Genomic DNA, 19,228 nt, shown 5'->3' on the forward strand with positions numbered 1-19,228 from the left:
AGAGCAATTGAAAAACATGCTTCACAGTCCACTGCTAGTAGAGATGATTGGATTTTCGTATGCACAATGTTTCAGTAGAAGCCTAATACTGCAATATGTGCTTATGATAGATACACTACAATATGTCTACAGGACACACCACCAACTGCTTTGCCCATATGAATCTTTCAACAAGCCAACTAGCCATATGATTAAATAGGCCGGGGAAAGGACCAAAATGGCGTAAATCATCCTCGATATGAAATTGAAATTTTCTTGATTCAGTTTGATCTCCACAATTTGAACAGCACTTTGGTAATTAGCTGGTACCAGGCTAACAAGAGGCAACAGCACATCCTGGTTTTTTTGGGTCAGAAATATAACGGCCAAACTTAATTCCTCAGTTTCTCTCACTTGACTCCGAATGCAAAGGATAACTTTGGACGAGACTTGTTCTTGCCTAATAGCTTCGTCTGATTTGCTCTTTCTTCTTTCTCCTCCATCTTCTTTCTTCGCATTGCTTCTTCCTTTTCTTTCTGAATTCTTTCCAGCTCCAGATACCGCTCCAGCTCTTTTTGCTGCTGCTCCAAAGCTTCTTTCCTTTGGGCCTCTTCCACTTTTCTACGGTTCTCCTCGAGCATCTTCTCCAGCTCCTCCCTCTCTCTTCGCTCTCGTTCCTGCAAGGTCAATGAGGCAAAGCACATCGAACAACACAGTGAATCACGTAGTTCAATTCCAAATCAATATATTATGTTTATCTATGAATAACAAAGCACATTTTGCAAGGTTAATGAGTATACTAACCGCTTTCTCCCTTGCCTCGATAAGAGCTGCTTCCTTTTCTTTCTCAAGTTGAGCTGCAACCTCAACGACTAACTTTTTACGGCCTTCTTCAATTCGTCTTTGTATCTCAAGCTTGATCTCCTCGGAGTTTAGAGACTCCTCAACCTTCTTTTTGATAGCTTCCTCAATCCGCAAAGCAGTTTCTTCTTCTATGAGTTTCAGTTCTGCTTCCTTTTGTCGCCTGTTCGTGGAATAAGGATGTTAACAAGAGAACTGTCGTCAAAAAAAAAAAAGCAACAAAATGTAGTCTGGGGATATTCTCATAAGCCAGATGAACAGCCTTGAACTAGATCACCGAACAGCATGATAAGTTAAATTAATCATGATTTGCCAAGCCTTCCTAAAATACAAGATTATGTTTTTTAGGCATACCTCTAAAGAATCCAGATCCAAACAAATGAATTATCAAACTGGTGAACAGTAGATAAAGCAGGCACCAATTGCATCATCAAATATAACAAGTTGAACTATACCAGTAGCTTCCTTGAGAATAGCCTGTGGAAGAAAATGTCAAGTAACTTGTACAGGTTTAAAACTAGTCACTTAAACACAACAATTTCTCCATCATTAATACACAGCCGCCACACTATACAAGTTCTCAATTTGCAACCATCGAAGGCAGAGACAGTGCAATTTCCCATTCTTTTATTTCTTTTTCATTTTTTTTCACTTGGAAGTGCAGGTAAAATTAGAAGTGCTTTTCAAAATCCAACGAGCAAACAAATAGCAAATGCCACTGACTGCACTGTTTTTAAATTGGGACATGCCACTGGGTTGTTCAGGGCATTAGCTCCCCAGCTCAGGAAATCCAGACTGAAAATAAAGAAGAAAAATTAAAACCATGTCAGTTGGTCCAGGTCGTCATGTGGTTTGATTGATCCTCAAACAGAGTTAAGTGATCTATAACTGCTATAGGGCTCCAAATTACTGAATTTGGCACCAAATTTTGGTTGACTTGGTCAAGCTAGCAAGTCCAGTCCCCCACCAAAGAACACTAACTGAAGGTGAAGTAGTTTCATAAATTCAGGACACTAGAAACTTTAGTTATCAACTGCTTTGAAGGAATGAGTGTCGTAGCAGTCTAAACATAGGAATTGTCAAGGGTGTCCCCTTTTTATTCTTCGCTAACACAGACCCTGCTATATTCATCTTTCTTATTTACAAGTAAAATAAAGGTTGAAACTTCAAACACACGCTTCACAAATTAATTTGAACAATGGTTCCAGCTGCACCACCTCCCTCCTCCTCACACGCACTCTCACGCCATAAAATGCACAGAACAGAAGTATTGCGACTAAACTAAAGCCTCAAGATCCTCTCCAGAGTAGAAGATAAACTCTTACCGTTTCTTCTCCTCTTCCAATCTTTGTCTTTCATGCAAATCAAGACTAGGGCTGTCAGACTTGCTTAAGACCGAATTTGATATGCTCCTACTCCTCTGCCTTCTGTGTCTTCTTGGTGGCGGAGATCGACTAACTCTTCTTTGAGGACTTGGAGAGTGACTCTTTCGCCATCTTGGTGAAGGAGAACGACTTCTTCTACAAATAGAGATGTTTTCAGACAATTACATTAATAACATCTAGAAACGCTCAACAGTTAGGAAAAACCATTATTCTCCAGGCACGACCTTAAACAAAAAGATATAAAAGCAGGCAAGTGAAGGCTCATGGGAATTAAGGCAGATCACCTATAAGAATAGGGGGATCGGCTGCGATCCCTTCTGCTCCTCCTGCTGCTGTACCGGGGAGAAGGAGAGCGCCTTCTCCTATAAGAAGGAGATCGAGATACCGTCCGAGGCATTTCTTTTTGTACAAGCTCAATCAATCTAGCAAAAAAAGATCCGATTAAAAAAAAAATTAAAGGACAAAAACAAACTTCTCTGGCAACAATAATCCCATAAACAATCAAAGCAAAATAACAAAAAAAACGACATATTGAACAGATAAGTCATTTAGACTAATATCAACCAAAAAATTTTAATTTTACCAAAAACCATAGCCTCCGATTGTCGATATTTTCATCCAAGGACCGGAAGAAACCAAAATTAGTTGCCACGCAGGAGTACGAAAGGCGATTGTCACGGAAAATAGAAGGGATTACCGCAGCCTAACGAGGCGATTGCTCGACGGGATGCAATCTGGAGGCGGGGGGCCGAGGAAGAGAAAGATTGAAGCAGCCGATTGGAACTAGTCCACGAGATCGGAGGTGGAAAATAAAATTAGGGATTGGGAGGCGAAGAATAATAATATTGGCGGAAGTACCAAACCGGCCGAATGTCTCGGCCCATTTAAAGCTAAATCGGCCCATGCAAACTGTTGGGAAACTTCTGAGAAGCATCCAAGTTGAGATGCAAAATATAATTGAGTGTTAAAGTTAATTATATAATTTTCATAAATCACATTATGGATTCTAAATAGCCATAAAAGTATTTTATTTTTTTTTTACTTTCATTGGCACTAATTTTTTTTTTTTAAGAATTTTTCATTGAATATTAGTAAAAATATAGTTCTTGTGATACTCAATTCGTCTTCAGGGCCATGGTACCGCGGTAAAACATCCAAGTTATCTCTCAGGTACCCGCAGTTCAAACCTCAGTCACGATGTATTTATAGAAATTTTTCCTCCAAATGAAAGACGTAATCAAAGGATGTTTTATAATCCTTGTAAATTATATTATGGTTCTAATTAGCTACAAATACATCACTTATTTTAGTCAACTATTTTCTTAGATTTTTTTTATTTAGGAGTGCTAGAGGATTAAGGAAAAGGCTTTAGGATGGAAGGTTTCCACAGGCTCGAAAAGATTTTATTTTTATCATCAATTTTTTATCAATATTTCAAATCGTTAGTGTCTAATTAAGATAAATTGAACTAATTAGAATGCGTTATCATTTCATTGTCAACGACTATGTTGATGATCGATTTATATGATAAGGGCATTCTAAGTTTATGCACATGATACACTTAGATAGATCTGGGTAGGTCGATTAAAAGGGAGGTTAAATAGTCTGAAAAAATAAATCAAGACATTTCTTGTTCTTTGAACTCGGGTTAACAGCAATAGTGTAATAAAAATAAATAATACAAAAAACTGAAAAAATAGACTCAAAATTTTACTTGATTATAATCAGGATGGTTGTTAATCCAAGACAATAACAGCACTAGAAAAACTCTTTCGTGTAGGCAGAGAAACCTCTTACAATCTTTGAACGCTCAGACTATTGCTAGGAATTGAATGCTTGAGTTGATTGATTAAGCCTTTTTATAGCTCTTGGAAATTGGTGCCTCCCAAGAGTATGGAGGGCACCTCCAGCGAGACGGTACGGATAAAACTTTATCCGCTGCGAACGACCACTTTGGTCAGGTCGAGGGCGTCCTTTACATCATGGAGGGCGCCCTCAATCATGGAGGGTGCCCTCTACCTGCAGCATATAAATAGCTTCATCCTTCCTTTAGATTTTCCGTTGCTCCGTTCGATTAGGTGATTGCGGCCAACCGAAATAGGGCTCACCCAAACCCAATTTCCGGCATTCTCCTCGAGTAGGCTTCCGCTTCGGCTTCTCGTCCCTTGAACGTCGCATACGTTCTTCTCGTCCACCTGTGTACTCTTCCGTGGCACCTCGTCCCTCAGACACACTAAGCCCGTCGGCTCTCTCCCGTGCCATCCTTCTCGCTAGCCGCGACTGCTGCTCGACTTTTTGTGCTCCTGAGTTCCTGCACACTTAGACACAGGGATTAAACCAAAACAAGATTTAACCTAACTTAGTTGATTACACCAAAAATAACCTTGGGAATCCAACAATCTTTGATGTGAGACATCCAAATTAAGTTAGGATAAAACAATAATAAGGTAAAGATAACATTACAAAAATAAATAAAGTTGCAATTATGCAATAAGGTGCAAAGATAAAGATTTTCAAAATTTAAATTTTGAACTACCTCTCCCTAAACTTAATTTTTCTTCTCCCCTTTTGATCACGAAAAAAATTAGGATACTCAATAAAAATCTAAGGGTAAAAAAGTTTTAACGTGAAAAAAAATTGCAATGAAAAAATCTAAGTGAAATTTTGAAAAAAAAAATTCTAAGTGAAGTTTGCAAGTTAAGTGAAAAATATTTTAAATGTTAAACCATTAATAAAAATTGAAAACATTTAATTAACAATTTTATGCTTATCAGTTTGTCAATTAAATATTCAATTCAAAAATTGACTTCAGACTGTGACGAGGCATTAGGCCTTCTTGATTATTAGATCATCAACCACTTTTAGACAAAGTCGTTTAATGAATTTAAATATTTAATCTACTATCTGAAAGCCTAATAGAAATTTTAATTCAAATATTCTTTAAGAACTCAATATAGATTCCTTCCTACTAGGTTAATTAGAAATTTATAGGGAACATAATTTTTTGAAAATTTTCTAATTTGACTTTTATGAAATATAAAATACCAGTTCAGATTTCTATATTTCCTAATATTTTCATTGTATGAACATGCATGATTTTTCAGATTTTCTATCTCTGTTTTTAATTTATCATTTTCTATTTACAGATTATCATATAAATCTAGTGGGCATGTTTTAGACAATTGTATTTTTCATATCTATATTTTCTTTTTCTAGCTTGCAACATTCTTTTGTTAATAACTTCACAAATTTAAACAATTTGTTACCTTGTTGATCTTGTTGTTCATAGCTCCTCCTGAACTGTTACTTTCTTCTGTTGACGCTCCCCCTTCATCAATGCTCTCGATGCTTATTTCGGACGAGCTTGCTTCGTGTTCGTCTTCTTGGTAACTTGCCATCAATGCAAGTCTAGAGAAAGCTTTGACCTCTGATTCGAACGACGTTTCATCTCACGTCGCCTTTAGGGTTTTGTGTTTATTTGTTTGGACGGGCTTCTTGTCTTTGCCTTTGTCCTTCTTCTTCAATTTATGGCGGTTGTCTTTTACATACCCTTCTTCATCACAGTGGTAGCATTTTATTTTCCTTCTTCTTCTACCCTGCACTTGGTTAAATTGTTTAGATTTAAATAATTTTTAAAATTTATGTACCATCAGCGCTATTTCATCATCATCGAAGGAGGATTTTGACTCTTGTTCGTCCATTTTTGCTTTAAGAACAATATTGTGTTTTGACTCCTTTTTTGAATCTACACATCTTGTTTCATGAACTTTAAAAGTAGAGAATAATTCATTTAAAGTAACAGATTTAAGTTCCTTAGAGATATAATAGTCATCCACTAATGATGTCCATTCTTTATTTCTAGGGAAAGCATTAAATGCGTACCTTAGCGAATCTCGGTTGCTTACATTTTCTCCGAGATTCGAAAGACCGGTGATTAGTTCCTTGATTCTTGAGTGAAGATGTGTGCTACAGTCTCGTCTTCTTCTAATCGGAGGTTGCTAATCTGGTTGCGAAGTAAGTCCCGTTTTGCAAGTTTTGCCTCCGAGATTCCTTCGTGAAGTTCCAAGAATTTTTCCCAAAGCTCCTTGGCGGACTCGTAAGCTCTGATCCGGTTGACTTCTTGTGGCGATAAGACGCTCAGCAAATGAAATTTTGCTTTGTCGTTTGCCACGAAGTCGGCTTGTTCCTTCTTTGTCCAGTGGAATTTATCTTTACCTTCGGATGCTGAAAAACCAACCTCCATTATCAAAAATAAATCAAAATCAGTCTTGAAAAATACATCCATATTCTTTTTCCAGTTGGCGAAGTCCCCTTCAAACTTTGGTGGGTGAATGCTTGATCCGACCATCTCGTGTGTTTCGTTCGATGGTTAGTCCTCTTGAAGCGTCCTTGGCTCTGATGGGGGGTTGAACAGCCTGAAAAAATAAATCAAGACTTTTCTCGTTCTTTGGACTCGGGTTAGCAACAATAGTATAATAGAAATAAACAATACAAAAAACTGAAAGAAGATACTCAGAATTTTACTTGGTTACAACCGAGGTGGCTGTTAATCCAAGACAATGACAGCACTAGAAAAACTCCTTCGTGTAGGCGGAGAAGCCTCTTACAATCTTTAAACGCTTAGACTATTACTAGGAATTAAATGCTTGAGTTGATTGATTATTTCCTAGCTCCAGAGGCCTTTTTATAACTCCTGAAAATTCTATCTATAGCTTAAGGGCACCTCCCAAGGGTATGAAGGACGCCTCCAGTGAGGCGGTACGGATAAAACTTTATCCGCTGCGAATGACCACTTTGGCCAGGTCGAGGACACCCTCAAGGCTATGAAGGGCACCCTCAATATCATAGGGTGCCCTCTATGGAGGGCGCCCTCTACCTGCAACGTATAAATAGCTTCAGCTTTTCTTTGGATCTTTCGCTGCTTCGTTCGCTTGGGTGATTGCGACCAACCAAAATAGGGCTCACCCGAATCCAATTTCCGGCCTTCTCCTCGAGCAAGCTTCCGCTCCGGCTTCTCGTCCCTCGAACGTCGTGTACATTATTCTCGTCCACCGATGTACTCCTCCACGACACCTTGTCCCTCAAATGCGCCGAGCCCGTCGACTCTCTCTCATGTCATCCTTCTCGCTAGCCGCGTCTTCTGCTCAACTTCTTGTGCTCCTAAGTTTCTGCACACTTAGACACAGGGATTAAACCAAAACAAGATATAACCTAACTTAATTGATCACACCAAAAACAACCTTAGGGATCCAACAAATTATAACTCTTGCCAACATTGAGTATATAAAAAAAAACAAATAAACAAAAACTCTATTGTATAGTATTGAAGATTAAATAAATGCTAAGCTTAAATAATTAATTATTTTTATAGAAAGTTGTAAATTATTTACAAGGACTTTAGTGATTTTTTTAGGAATAAAAATATATCACGCTGAAAAAAAATGAAATGTACTTTTTTTTTATTAAACATATTTTTAAAGAATACAGATACATACTATTTCTGAGATATATTAAATATAACGCATTATACATTTGTACTTCTTTTCCACGATTTACGAATTATTTTCTAAATAGCCTACCATTTTAAAGCCTTTAAATGATATCCTAGAAAGAAAAAGAAAAAAGAAAAAAGAAAAAAGAAAAAAGAACAAAGGAAAAAGACAAGTATGATATAAGCCGTGAAGGTATTGAAAAGGAAAAGAAGTGGGAAAATGAAATGAAATAGAGCAAGTTTAACCAAGCATTTCATGTGGATTTGGTAAACCATTCCTCAAAGTTTGAAGGTACCCAACCTTAGAATATTAGGCACATTGGTTTGCTTTCCAATGCCTCAATAAAAAGATAGCTTTGGTCATGTTTGTTTTTTAATGGAGTGTCTAAATAGTCCCAAGAGATAGAATCTATCAGATAAAGTCGGCCTTTTAAAATTCAAACTTTGAGCCTCTTATTAAAGCAAGAAGAGCAGAGCTTGAATTTCAATGGGGATGATTCTAAAGATCTATCTTTGAACGTGCATAAGTTTGTTCTTTAAATTTTATGGCGACGGTAGCATGGACGCGGCTCCAGCTAATAACTACATGTTAGCTTGCTGCAGAATGCATCCACCTTTCCAACCACGACTGGGCTCCGCCACGCGCTGACAGAATCCTATGCATCATCCTCCACTGCCAATGTGAAACTGGAAGCTGCCTCCTTTCTTCTCTTCGCTGCTTCCTTCCTTACTTATTCAATGCCTTGCATGAAATGAATGATTGATTGACCACAATGCCAAGAAAGTGTATTTAATGTTTTCAGAAAACGGACAGAGGTGAGTGAGTGAGTGAGTGACAAACCAGATAGTCGACTGGCTCAAATCTCACCAATAGTACCCAGCAACGCAATGAGTATGCATGTGCTTACTTGAAAGGAAAACAAACAGGGTTTCAGTTCTTTTCCCTGCCAAGTAGATCACAGAGAAATACCATTGATTGTTGCTCGAGTCAAAAATCCTTGGTTCCTGCAACTTAAACAAATAAATAAACTAACCTGGAGTTTGCGCCCATGGACTTTTGTTGTTGGCTTCCACACCTTTGCGAGGAAACCATCTAGGCATGTGTCGTCTATAAATTTCGTTAGAGAAACCACACGGAGCATAAGGCTATCACCATTGTATTTCCATGGGGAAGAGTAGTTCGGTTCGCTCCCAAAGCTCCAGTAAGAGGCAGTACAAGGGAGTGAGGAGGAGGAGCTGGGGATCCTGGGTCTCAGAGATCAGAGCACCACATCAGAAAACCAGAATATGGCTCGGCTCTTACTCCACACCGGAGGCCGCGGCGAGGGCTTACGATGCAGCCCTGCTCTGTGTCAGAGGCTCATCTGCCGCTCTGAACTTCCCGGCCTCCCTCCCCCCTCACCACCTTCCTGCCACTGTCATGTCGCCGAAGTCTATCCAAAGAGTTGCTGCTGCAGCAGCTGCCAATGCTAACATTGCGGGTACACTTTCTTCTACCAATCCATCACCTCCTCCTCTTCCTTCGCCTTCTCGATCACTTGATGCCGATGAAGATCAGCATCCTCTAATGGCAAGCTCAACTACTTCAACCACAAATGAAAAGACGGATGATGAAGCTTTTATTGGACTTGGAACCTTCCAATCACCAAAGTTCACAGATGGGATGATCAACCAACTGATCTATTCCTGGGAGGAGTGTGAGGAGATTGATGACTTCAACCTGTGGAGCTTCTTCTAGGAAAATACTTGTAGGTGCATCCAATTTTTTGCTTCTATTCGTGTTATGAACACCAAATTGCCCTTAGTTAATCTATCTACTAGATAGCAGGCAGCTGTAAAACTTTGTTCTTGATGTATTATACAACAGTCATTTCTGCAACAGGAACTGAAGGAAAAGAAAATCTAAGTTATCAGGTACTTTTCACATGAAATGAAACTCGAGATAAAAGAGTTAAGCTGTGAGTTCGATGACAATAGGAATCAGATCTCTTTCTTGTAACAATAAAAGAAGGCTCATATCTCTTTTAGCCCATATTGAATATCCAAATTTGGACTGAACATCGCAGGATCAAGTATCAACTTTAAATTGCAACAAACATTACTTTCAGTGTTTGTAGCTTGAATTGACTTGTAGAAATGAACACAAGAACAAAAAGAGATCAAGGAAAAGAAAGGATTCATTCAAAAGAAGTCATCTATGCAGACACACACATACATCCCTTTCACACTAACCTTCTGTCCTGAAAGCATGATGTTTTACACATGGATTTAAAGGCCCATGTTTTATGCCCCACAAATAGCTAGGCATATACCGAAATACGTAACAAAAAATGATCCAAGCTAACAATAGCTGTCACCAAACATTTATATCTTATGGCATTTCAAGTAAACCACACAATCTTTATCATTATCGATGCTCATTTGTTAGCCAGCTAAATTGATTTGTGTTTGCTGCATAAGTTATAGCTTGATATCTATGAAGAAGAATGGCACAAAAGTTTGCATATTCCACAGTAGCTATTTAAGAACTACTTTTTCATTTCTTTAACTCTTATGCTAGATTAGACCCAAAAAAAGTAAGCAAAAAGCTAAAATCATTGTAATATATGAACTGAAGAAATCTATTAAGTTGAAAACTATGCGCAAAGATGAGAAGTCTGTAAAAGGTGGTCAGCAGTCAGCAATCACGATAATAAATTGATCTAGTAGGAGTAAATGCAGTATATAGCAGAACCTGTTTAAGCAGCATGGATCCAAAGGTCAATTGATATCTTTAGAGAAATTACAACAAAAAGTCGTCAACGAATACTCAAATCCTTGGATAATACAGTGAAATATAACCAGGGTACAGCTATACACACTAAGTATACAAAATATTCAAACTCTTGCATCTAGCAATCTGCGATCCAAATCAAACCTAAATGAAGCAAGACAGACCATTTGGACATTAACAAAAACCAGGACTAATTATTTAACAAGGGGCATAGCCTGAACAGCTAAATCAGAAGGCAAAAATGACAATTGATAAGATAAACCTAATTGGTCAAGAAGGTTATACATGCAGCTGCACATTCTTTGCAAAACTCAAAATAAAACTCTGCCACAATATGACAAGTGACAACATAATTACAGCTGTGAAAAGGCAATGGTATTGATAGTCCTCCTGTTCCTTTTGCTTTAGGTGATCAGCTCATTGTTCTCAGTATGATGTATGAACTGGCTTGGTTCTCAAAGCTTTTGCAGGGATAAATTTTCATAATTTTAGCTTCATTAGACCTGCTAAAGGCATTTGCTAGTAACAGATAAGCCTCTATCCGTTGGTGCAATATCCCTTAGGTCAAGGTTGACTGGTTTGACCAAGCTTGAGTCTTGGTCATAGTTTCGATGTTTGACAATACATGTAGACACATGGATAATGCAGGTGCAGTTGTTCATATGGGGAGATTCTGATCAAGGACTGATCAGTGTGAATGAAGAAGAGTCAAGTAGATCAAAAGTGACCGGATACCTGACTGGAAAGTCCTAGTGAGTGAAGCTAGGCAGAAGGAAATCCTGGTGAGTGAAGCCAGGTGAAAGTCCTAGTGAGTGAAGCTAGGCAGAAGAAAATCCTGGTGGGTGAAGCCAGGTGAAAGTCCTAGTGAGTGAAGCTAGGTGAAAGCCCTGGTGAGTGAAGCCGGGTAAGGGAAAATCCAGATGGATCAAGGATGATCGGACATCAGGTGTTGGGAAGTCCAAGTAGGTCAAAGGATTGACTGGATACTTGGCACGAGGAGATCCAAGAGCTGGATCGATCAGTGGATCGATCCAGAGGTCCCAATCGATCAGCCGATCGATTGGGACGCTGCTGCTTCGCGCGATAAGCGCTGGATCGATCCGTGGATCGATCCAGGCATTTTTCCATAGCACAGAGGCGCGATCTGTGAATCGATCCAAAGCCTCCCCGATCGATTGGGAGTTTTCGAATCGATCGGGATCCGACCGTTGCGTCGTATTTGAGCTGCAGGCGGGCGTCTCCTTCAGCACTTCTTCACCGATTCATTTCAGATCTTCACCAGCTCCTCCACAGTTTTTCTCAAGCTCGAGATCGCCGGTTCTTGAAGGTTCTTGGAGGTTCTTCCAAGTCAAGAGGCGGATCAAGAGAAGAAGAAGAAACTAGGGTTAGGGTTTTTGCACTCATTGTAAGCTTGTAAGCTTGTATTTCATTACCTTTCCCTTTCTTCTTGTATTGAGTCTTGTAGGGCTTCTCCGCCCTTGGTAGTTACCATAAAGGAGAGTTTTATTAGTGGAGGGTGTGTGTGTAGGTGTGGATCCTTGGACTAGTCACCTCTTGTGAGGTGGATACCAAGTAAACCAACCGTGTTAGCGTTGTATGTTTTGCTTCTGTATTTTCCGCTGCACATCTTCGAAGAAACAAGCAACGTCAACCACGAAGCACGCGACGAGCTATTCACCCCCCCCCTCTAGCTACTTTTCGGTCCTAACACTATCAACATATTATCCGATTAGTAACAGAGTTGTCTAAATCAAGATCATGATACTCTGGCTTTTACAAGTTTTCTGTTTAATGTAACTAATAAAGGTATTGAAAATACCAGATGAGCCTATATCAAGACCATGGTTTCTCCTAACGTATAGTGTCTTTTTTGTCTAATGTACCTGCAGTTTGCAACAGCCAAAAAATTAATTTGCAGGGTGAAAACTAGCACAAAATGTCCCACAAATTAATTTGCAAATAATGTAATTAGATGAAAGATTACACATGGCAAAGAAACATATAATGAGTTCACATAACTGGATGCAACAAGAGAAGTATATTAGGATTATGGTATGATATGAATTATCTTTTATAATAGGGTAGTATACATTTGGATGATAATCACAATCAAGTGATTTTTATTTAGGTCAAATGCTTTTCTATGATTAAAGAAACTCGGTCAATTAGATTTTAAATGAGAATCATGCCATAGGTCATTAGTTTTAATATATGTAAGCTAATTTGTATGGCCAAAAATCAAATTTCAATGATTAAAGTGTAAGAGACCCTAAATTGATGGTATTCAGTTGGAAGGTGCTTAAAAATCATATTTTTGTCAATGAATCATATTGCAAGTTAATTCTCAAATCAATTGGAAGGTGTCATTTTCACCATGCAAGAGTCTACTTAAGTTGTGTATAATTAAGGCGCTAGAGTCTACTTAATGACCATCTTTGAGTGAAAGGAATCCAAATATCTAGTCTTTGTTCAGAAATCATGCTGCAAATAAGATTTATAAATCAACTTATGAGCCATTTTATGCAATTTTTAACCATATAATTGTTTTTCAAATAAGTTTGTAAGGTAAAATTTAAAATTTATGCAACATTAAGATGTAAGAAATTCCAATTTGACTATCTTAAGATAACTCAGAACCTATCTATTTTTTACAAATTTGTCCAAACTAAATTGTAAATCAGCCCGGTTTAAATTGTTGAGGAAAGTTGAAAAATTCAAAATATTATATGAGAGAAAATAAAGTAAGTGGCATAATTAAGGCGCTTCATTGTAAAATGCTGAAAAAAAAATCATTGATGAACCAATGAGATAAGCTTTAAGAATAACTCGATGTGGAAGGGGAGGCGGCAGCGGCGGTAGCAGCCTTGAGCTTTTTCTTAGCCTCCTTATACGTCTTGAGGTGGAAGTCGACGAAGAGGGCGAGGAGCGAGGCGTTGAACGCGGCATTGAAGAGCCAGCCGCGCATTCCCCTCGCACCCACCCCCGGTGAAGTGGTACCAGAGGAAGACTCCGGAGACGGGGAAGCTGAAGACGAACTGCGCGATCTGAAGCTCCGTGACGGCCCGCTTCCACCGCGGCGTCCATCGCCAGCCCGCGCTACTGGAAAGGTAGTAGGCGTACATGACGACGTGGACGGATGCGTTTGTGACAAGGGCGGCCGGCATCAGGGACTGCGCGCTGGCGAGCCAAACGTAGCACATGACGACGACGATGGCGTGGTGGTAGACGTGGAGGAAAGTGAGGCGTCGTCGCTCGGAGAGGAGGATGAGCAGTGTGTCGCCCAGCTCGTAGAGCTTGGAGAGGAAAAGGACGTGGGCCCAGAAGAAGAGGGGACCGGATCGGACGGTGGCAGAGGGGGGAGCAGAAGAGCCAGCGGGGGGAGGGGAAGCGGGCGGCGGCGGAGAGGGAGCATCAGGCGGCCATGGTAGCTGAGAGGAGGAGGACGAAGAGGTTGTGTGCGAAGGAGAGGCGGCGGAGGAGGGCGGGCGACGGCCGGGGGAGGGGGAGGATTCCGCGGGCGAGGAGGACGAGGGTGAGATAGGAGGCGACGGCGGTGGCGACGAAAGGGATCGAGGCGCCGAAGGTCTCGTTCGGTCTCCATTCGAAGGATTCCATCACCGGGTGCTCCACCAGCCACTGTCGGAGATGAGCGTACATCCACGACGCTGCCATGGTTGCCCTGACTCTCCTCCCTTCGCCTTCTTCCCTGTAAATCCCTAAGCAGTGGAGACCCAGTGACTGATTCGCTTTTTATTTTCTGAACGCCCCTAACTTTGGCAAATGCCAATAAAACACTCCTAGTTTTGAAATATTCCCAAACCGGCTTGGTGGCAACTAAAGAAGACCTTTCTAAATCGAACCCTTATTCTTCTTGAATTTCAATTTGCATCCCTCTCTTGCTAAATTCTTAAAAGAATTTTTGTTTTCCGTTGTAAATTTTTTATTCTCAAAATAGTCTTTGAAAGTTTAAATTTTAAAGATTTTTTTTATATGGTTGCGTCAACTAATTTTAAAAAAAATTTCATCCGTCCATTTCAAACAACCAGATAAAGACACTTATCAACTCAACGATATTATCAATCGTCCATTTCGAAAAAAAAAAACATGAAGTTATTGTGTTGTTTGGCATTTTGAAATTTAAAAATATAAAAAAATCAATGCACGACTGCAAAAAAATTATTGCCAATTTGACGGGTAAATATCATGATATATTTAAATATTCAGCTGATCTATTTCGGTTTGGTCGAATTAGATTTGATTTAGTTGGTTCGATTCAATTGGGACTCCACCGTGTCCTCCCCATAAACCGACAGAAGCTTTACGAGATGAAAGTATGCAGAATGTGGCGTCCACGTAGCGGGGAAGCACTGACCTCATCACGATTCGAAACTGATTGTTTGATGTTCCGAAATTATCCATTCGATGGTTGCTAACAAAATTATCATTAATCTTAATAGTTGATTATGATTCAAATCGTCGATAATAATATAAGATAATTATTTTTTTCCAAAAAAACTAATACAAATGACTTACACTTATAAGTCTACATATACCTTAGTCCTTACTATTTATCCTGAATTTTAAAAGTATTGATATCCTTCTTGACTTACGAATGTCAAATTTTATTCAGGTTTATTATTAGTTAATTTAATATTGTTATCCTCATTTATATTTTCTCGAGATGATGAACCTCTTATCTTTAAAATTTTAAAATCAAAATAAGACACTCTCATGTGGATAATTAATTTACAAAGGTAAGTATTTATTATTAATTATTTATTTTTCTGTCAATAATAAAGTCTCATAAATTAATAGATATATTAATCTTAAAATAATCCTAAATTAGATATATATCTAGAGGGGACATGAACATCGATACTGAGTATAACTAGATCGAGATACACCGAGGGATAGATATCCAAATTATACTTGGAGTGCCTTGAGTTTCGAGGTACACCGGACACGACTCGATTAAGAGGAAACCACATGTTAAGCATCCTTGATCTTTCCTCTTATGAACAAATATAACTGATTTTTTGACTTGAAATATTTATTTATTCTATGCATAGAGTTATGTATTTTGATGTCGTTAAAAGTAGTTTTTAATCAGATTGTGATTAATACGGTAGTTATGTGTATAACAAAACGTAAAAAGAATTGTATTAAGTCAATAGACGATTCATTGCTTTCTTGGATTATGAATTAACATCTTGACCGCTTGATAGAGATATTAGTAACTCGAAATTCATGGTCATGGGAGGAATGATTTATCATTCAAGAGGAATCTATTATATCTTGGAAACCATGTAAAATAATTAATTTAGTAATGATGCATAATGTATCGAATTAATTGGGATGTGTACTTAAATGAAAAGATTGAATTACAGTTCATGATGGTTTATAGTTTATGACTGATATAATTTTATCATATTGGATAGCAAAAAATTATTGCTAGACGGTTAGCTTAGTCTATGTACGGATTTACACTGCTTTTGTGTATAAAATCTATAGAATCACACGCATAGTATGTAGACATGAATGATTAATTATTTTAATGGATATTAAACTTAATCAATTTTACTATTTCTAAATTAGAATTAATTGGATTATTAATTAATTCAGAAATATCATAAACTAGTCGGATCAAATATTGATTTATTTTATCTAAAGGGAGGAGAATTTGAATAATCAGAATTATAATAATTAATGGAGAATTTGAAGAATCATCATAACGATGATTAATAGAGAATTTGAAAAGTTATCATATTAATTATGCGTCTATCCTTGAATTTTTTTCTTAGATTTTTTCCTCTGCATATTCTTAATGGAGCATATGAAAACTCATATCTATTCATATTTGTCAGAAACTATAAGTAGTCATCCTTGGAAAGATTCAAAATGAACTTTTTCTCTCTATTTTATTTCTCGAAATCTTCTTCACTTTCTTTCATAAAACACCTAACGGATCATGTCAAATTCACGATCTAGCTCATCCTCTTCATGATAAATGCTCTGCTTGCCCCGAAATGATCCGGCCCGATAGGGAAATCCCAATTCAGTGGGCATTTCAATACAATCAAATAGATTGGTCCAAGGGCGCCATATTTTAGGAGCCCAAACTATGTGATCGAATAAATCCTCCTCCATTTGTTGCGGGTCGATGTCCTCTTCCTCTTTTTCAAACTTCGATTCGTATTTTTCATAATTTTGAATCATATCTAACTGATTCTTTGGTGTAGATATCGCTACAGGAGTAATACGTAGAGTTCTTATTTATCTGTGATATTGTCTATTGAGAATTTGAGATATATTTTTATATTATTTTATATAAAATTGTATGTATTATAAAAAAATCTAATTTAGTATATGCATTTTGGTGGGCTTTCAATCCAACAAAATGCATGATATACGTGAAAGTGAAAATGATGAAACAAACCTTTTATTTATAGAATTTAAAAAATAACATACATACCGTGATGACTCTACGATTATAACCATATGTAATTATCAAAATTACTTTTATTTATTATCTCTGCATGCCGGAGTTGACTTTCTTTTGGAAAGAAAATTATTTAATTAATTATTAAATAATTAATTAATATAGACGTCACGATGGATAGGATATTTGTTCCAGTGCCAAATAAATTTTCATTAATAACAAACAAAGAAAAATAATTCAAAACTAAATATAACAAACTATTTTTACTCCCAAATCCTCGTGTAAAAAGTTTATTCTCACTCTCTATATCTATAAAATTATTAAAAATTTCCTAATATATACCGATTTGTTTAATTATCGTTTACTTTTTATAAGTACAATAATTTTAAAAGGAGATATAATTCTTTCTAAATTTAACATATTTAAATTATAATTTAATATAATTTCTATCAAATTAAATTTGATTTTTTTCTACCTGACTAATCGATTTAGAGTCATATCAATCAATTGACTTATGCTGAATCGATTGACTTTAAGTTGAATTGATCGGTCAGGTGAAAAAAGAATATGTTCAATTTAATAAAAAATATTAAATAAATTTAATTTTCAAAAAATTATATATTTTATTAAAAAAATTAACCTATATTTTATAAGAACAATTAAGTAAATTAGTGTTCATTATATTTAATTAAGGAGTGAGAACAAATATGTTATGACATGGGAAGTAAAGTTTAAGTTAGGGTTGGGTTTTTTTTCACAATTTAACACCATCTAGGGATATTAAAAATAAAAATAAAAGCATCATCTATAGTGAAACCGGTTTCGAGTAATTGGGTCTGGCCCAGGCCGAATCCGATTCAGATCCGACTCATGAGTAGGTCTAGAAGCGCACCGCCCTGAGGTCTTGGCGGGAGGAGACATGCTTCTTTTGAGAATGGTATTCGATTTATTCCCCTTTCAATCGTTCCCTTTTCTGGGATCCTTGCGGACATCAGATTAATAGTTGAATTGCAGCAGTCATCCGTCGAAAATGCATTCTCTGATCGGAAAATTAGGGTTTTCATCGTGACTCATGTTCCTTTTGCACAAATTTGAACCTTCAATCGATCGACTGCTCCATATATTGCATAATTGCATCCTTCTGTATTCTTGTTCCTCAAGCGATTTGTGGTTGCAATATCGATTATAAGTCTGTTGTTGATTTGAATGTTTAAGTAGTTCCTTGAGTATCCATTAGGCGTATTTTCTTATGAATTTAGGTAATTTACACTCTACGGTCGCAGAACCATTCCTAACAGTCTACATGACCGAGGAGTCCCGTGATAGATTGCTCTTATCCCAACTGTTGCCGGGCGAACTGTTCCAGCGGAGAGTCGTATATCTAATATCTATCTGCCTGATGCATCCATCCATTATATTAACAAATGCTGTCTGTCTATAATTGTTGTTCACTTAATGAATATTAATTGTCGCATTAAATGTAGTTAAATGCAGCAAATGCTTGAACCTGTTGATACAATTCCTGAGGAACGTATTGTACACTCAGATCTTAAGTCTGCCAACTTCTTGCTGGTCAGGGATCACTCAGCATCAGACTTTGGTATCTATAATGAACGATAAATTATAATAAAAGATGATTATACTTACTTCAAATGTCTTGGAAAGTATAATGAGTGATAATACAAACTTACAGCGAGATGCCCATGTAAAAAAAAATTGCACTAAAACTGGATGCATTTGTTTTAGAGTGTTCAAACTAGGCCTCTCTCTTTCTTTTCCTTAACCAAATTACCTTCCATAGTTTGAATCAAGATATTTGGTGGCACAACTCCACGACTTAAAAAATAATTGGATTTTTTTAATAAAAAATAGGAGTCCAATGCCCACTAAATTTATTAATTTATAAATTAGTTAGTCGAGATGCTTGGTGAAGTAACTTGACTGATTAAATTTAATTATTTTTTCCCCTTTTTTGTCTTTCAAAAGTTAGATACCCATTAAATTGAATTTTTATACTTCTTTTCATTTTAAAAAAAGAAAAGAGGAATCCATCTTATGAAATTGATGGACTTATAAATAATTTTATTTATATTGAAAAAGTCAAATGCCCATTAATTTTATTGGTAAATATTTTTAATCTAAAAGGGTATAATGAATTAATTCAGTACTATTAAGCTTAAACCGTTTGATGAAACAACTTGATATTTTATTTTTGTAAAAGTACATATGTCAATTACATTAAAATATATCTCCATCCTTTTTTATAAAAAAAATGAAGTAGATCTGCTTGACTAACCAAA

General features: G+C 37.2%; 2 protein-coding genes and 1 pseudogene across 5 annotated transcripts; 1 reads left to right on the top strand and 2 right to left on the bottom strand.

Annotated features, from left to right (window-relative positions):
- Positions 1-20: 20 nt before the first annotated feature.
- LOC122055598 (uncharacterized protein At1g10890-like) lies at positions 21-3,078 on the bottom strand. Of its 4 annotated transcripts, none has more exons than XM_042617106.1 (5): positions 2,923-3,078; positions 2,510-2,647; positions 2,166-2,360; positions 784-1,003; positions 21-656 (listed from the first exon to the last, which is right to left on the bottom strand). In XM_042617106.1, exons 2-5 carry the CDS (start codon positions 2,620-2,622, stop codon positions 390-392), a joined length of 795 nt encoding a protein of 264 aa, XP_042473040.1. In that variant the 5' UTR covers positions 2,623-2,647; positions 2,923-3,078; the 3' UTR covers positions 21-389. The 4 variants fall into 4 exon arrangements, 3 of the variants coding, with proteins under 3 accessions (XP_042473040.1, XP_042473041.1, XP_042473039.1); XM_042617107.1 differs by having other exon boundaries at positions 2,166-2,357; positions 2,809-3,003; XM_042617105.1 differs by having other exon boundaries at positions 2,809-2,970.
- Positions 3,079-8,049: 4,971 nt separating this feature from the next.
- LOC122055600 lies at positions 8,050-14,243 on the bottom strand (annotated as a pseudogene).
- Positions 8,882-9,454, top strand: LOC122055601 (ethylene-responsive transcription factor ERF014-like). Its single transcript, XM_042617108.1, has one exon. It carries the CDS (start codon positions 8,882-8,884, stop codon positions 9,452-9,454), a length of 573 nt encoding a protein of 190 aa, XP_042473042.1.
- Positions 14,244-19,228: the final 4,985 nt, after the last annotated feature.

This window comes from Zingiber officinale, chromosome 3B (assembly GCF_018446385.1).
Source record: "Zingiber officinale cultivar Zhangliang chromosome 3B, Zo_v1.1, whole genome shotgun sequence".
Classification (NCBI taxonomy): domain Eukaryota; kingdom Viridiplantae; phylum Streptophyta; class Magnoliopsida; order Zingiberales; family Zingiberaceae; genus Zingiber; species Zingiber officinale.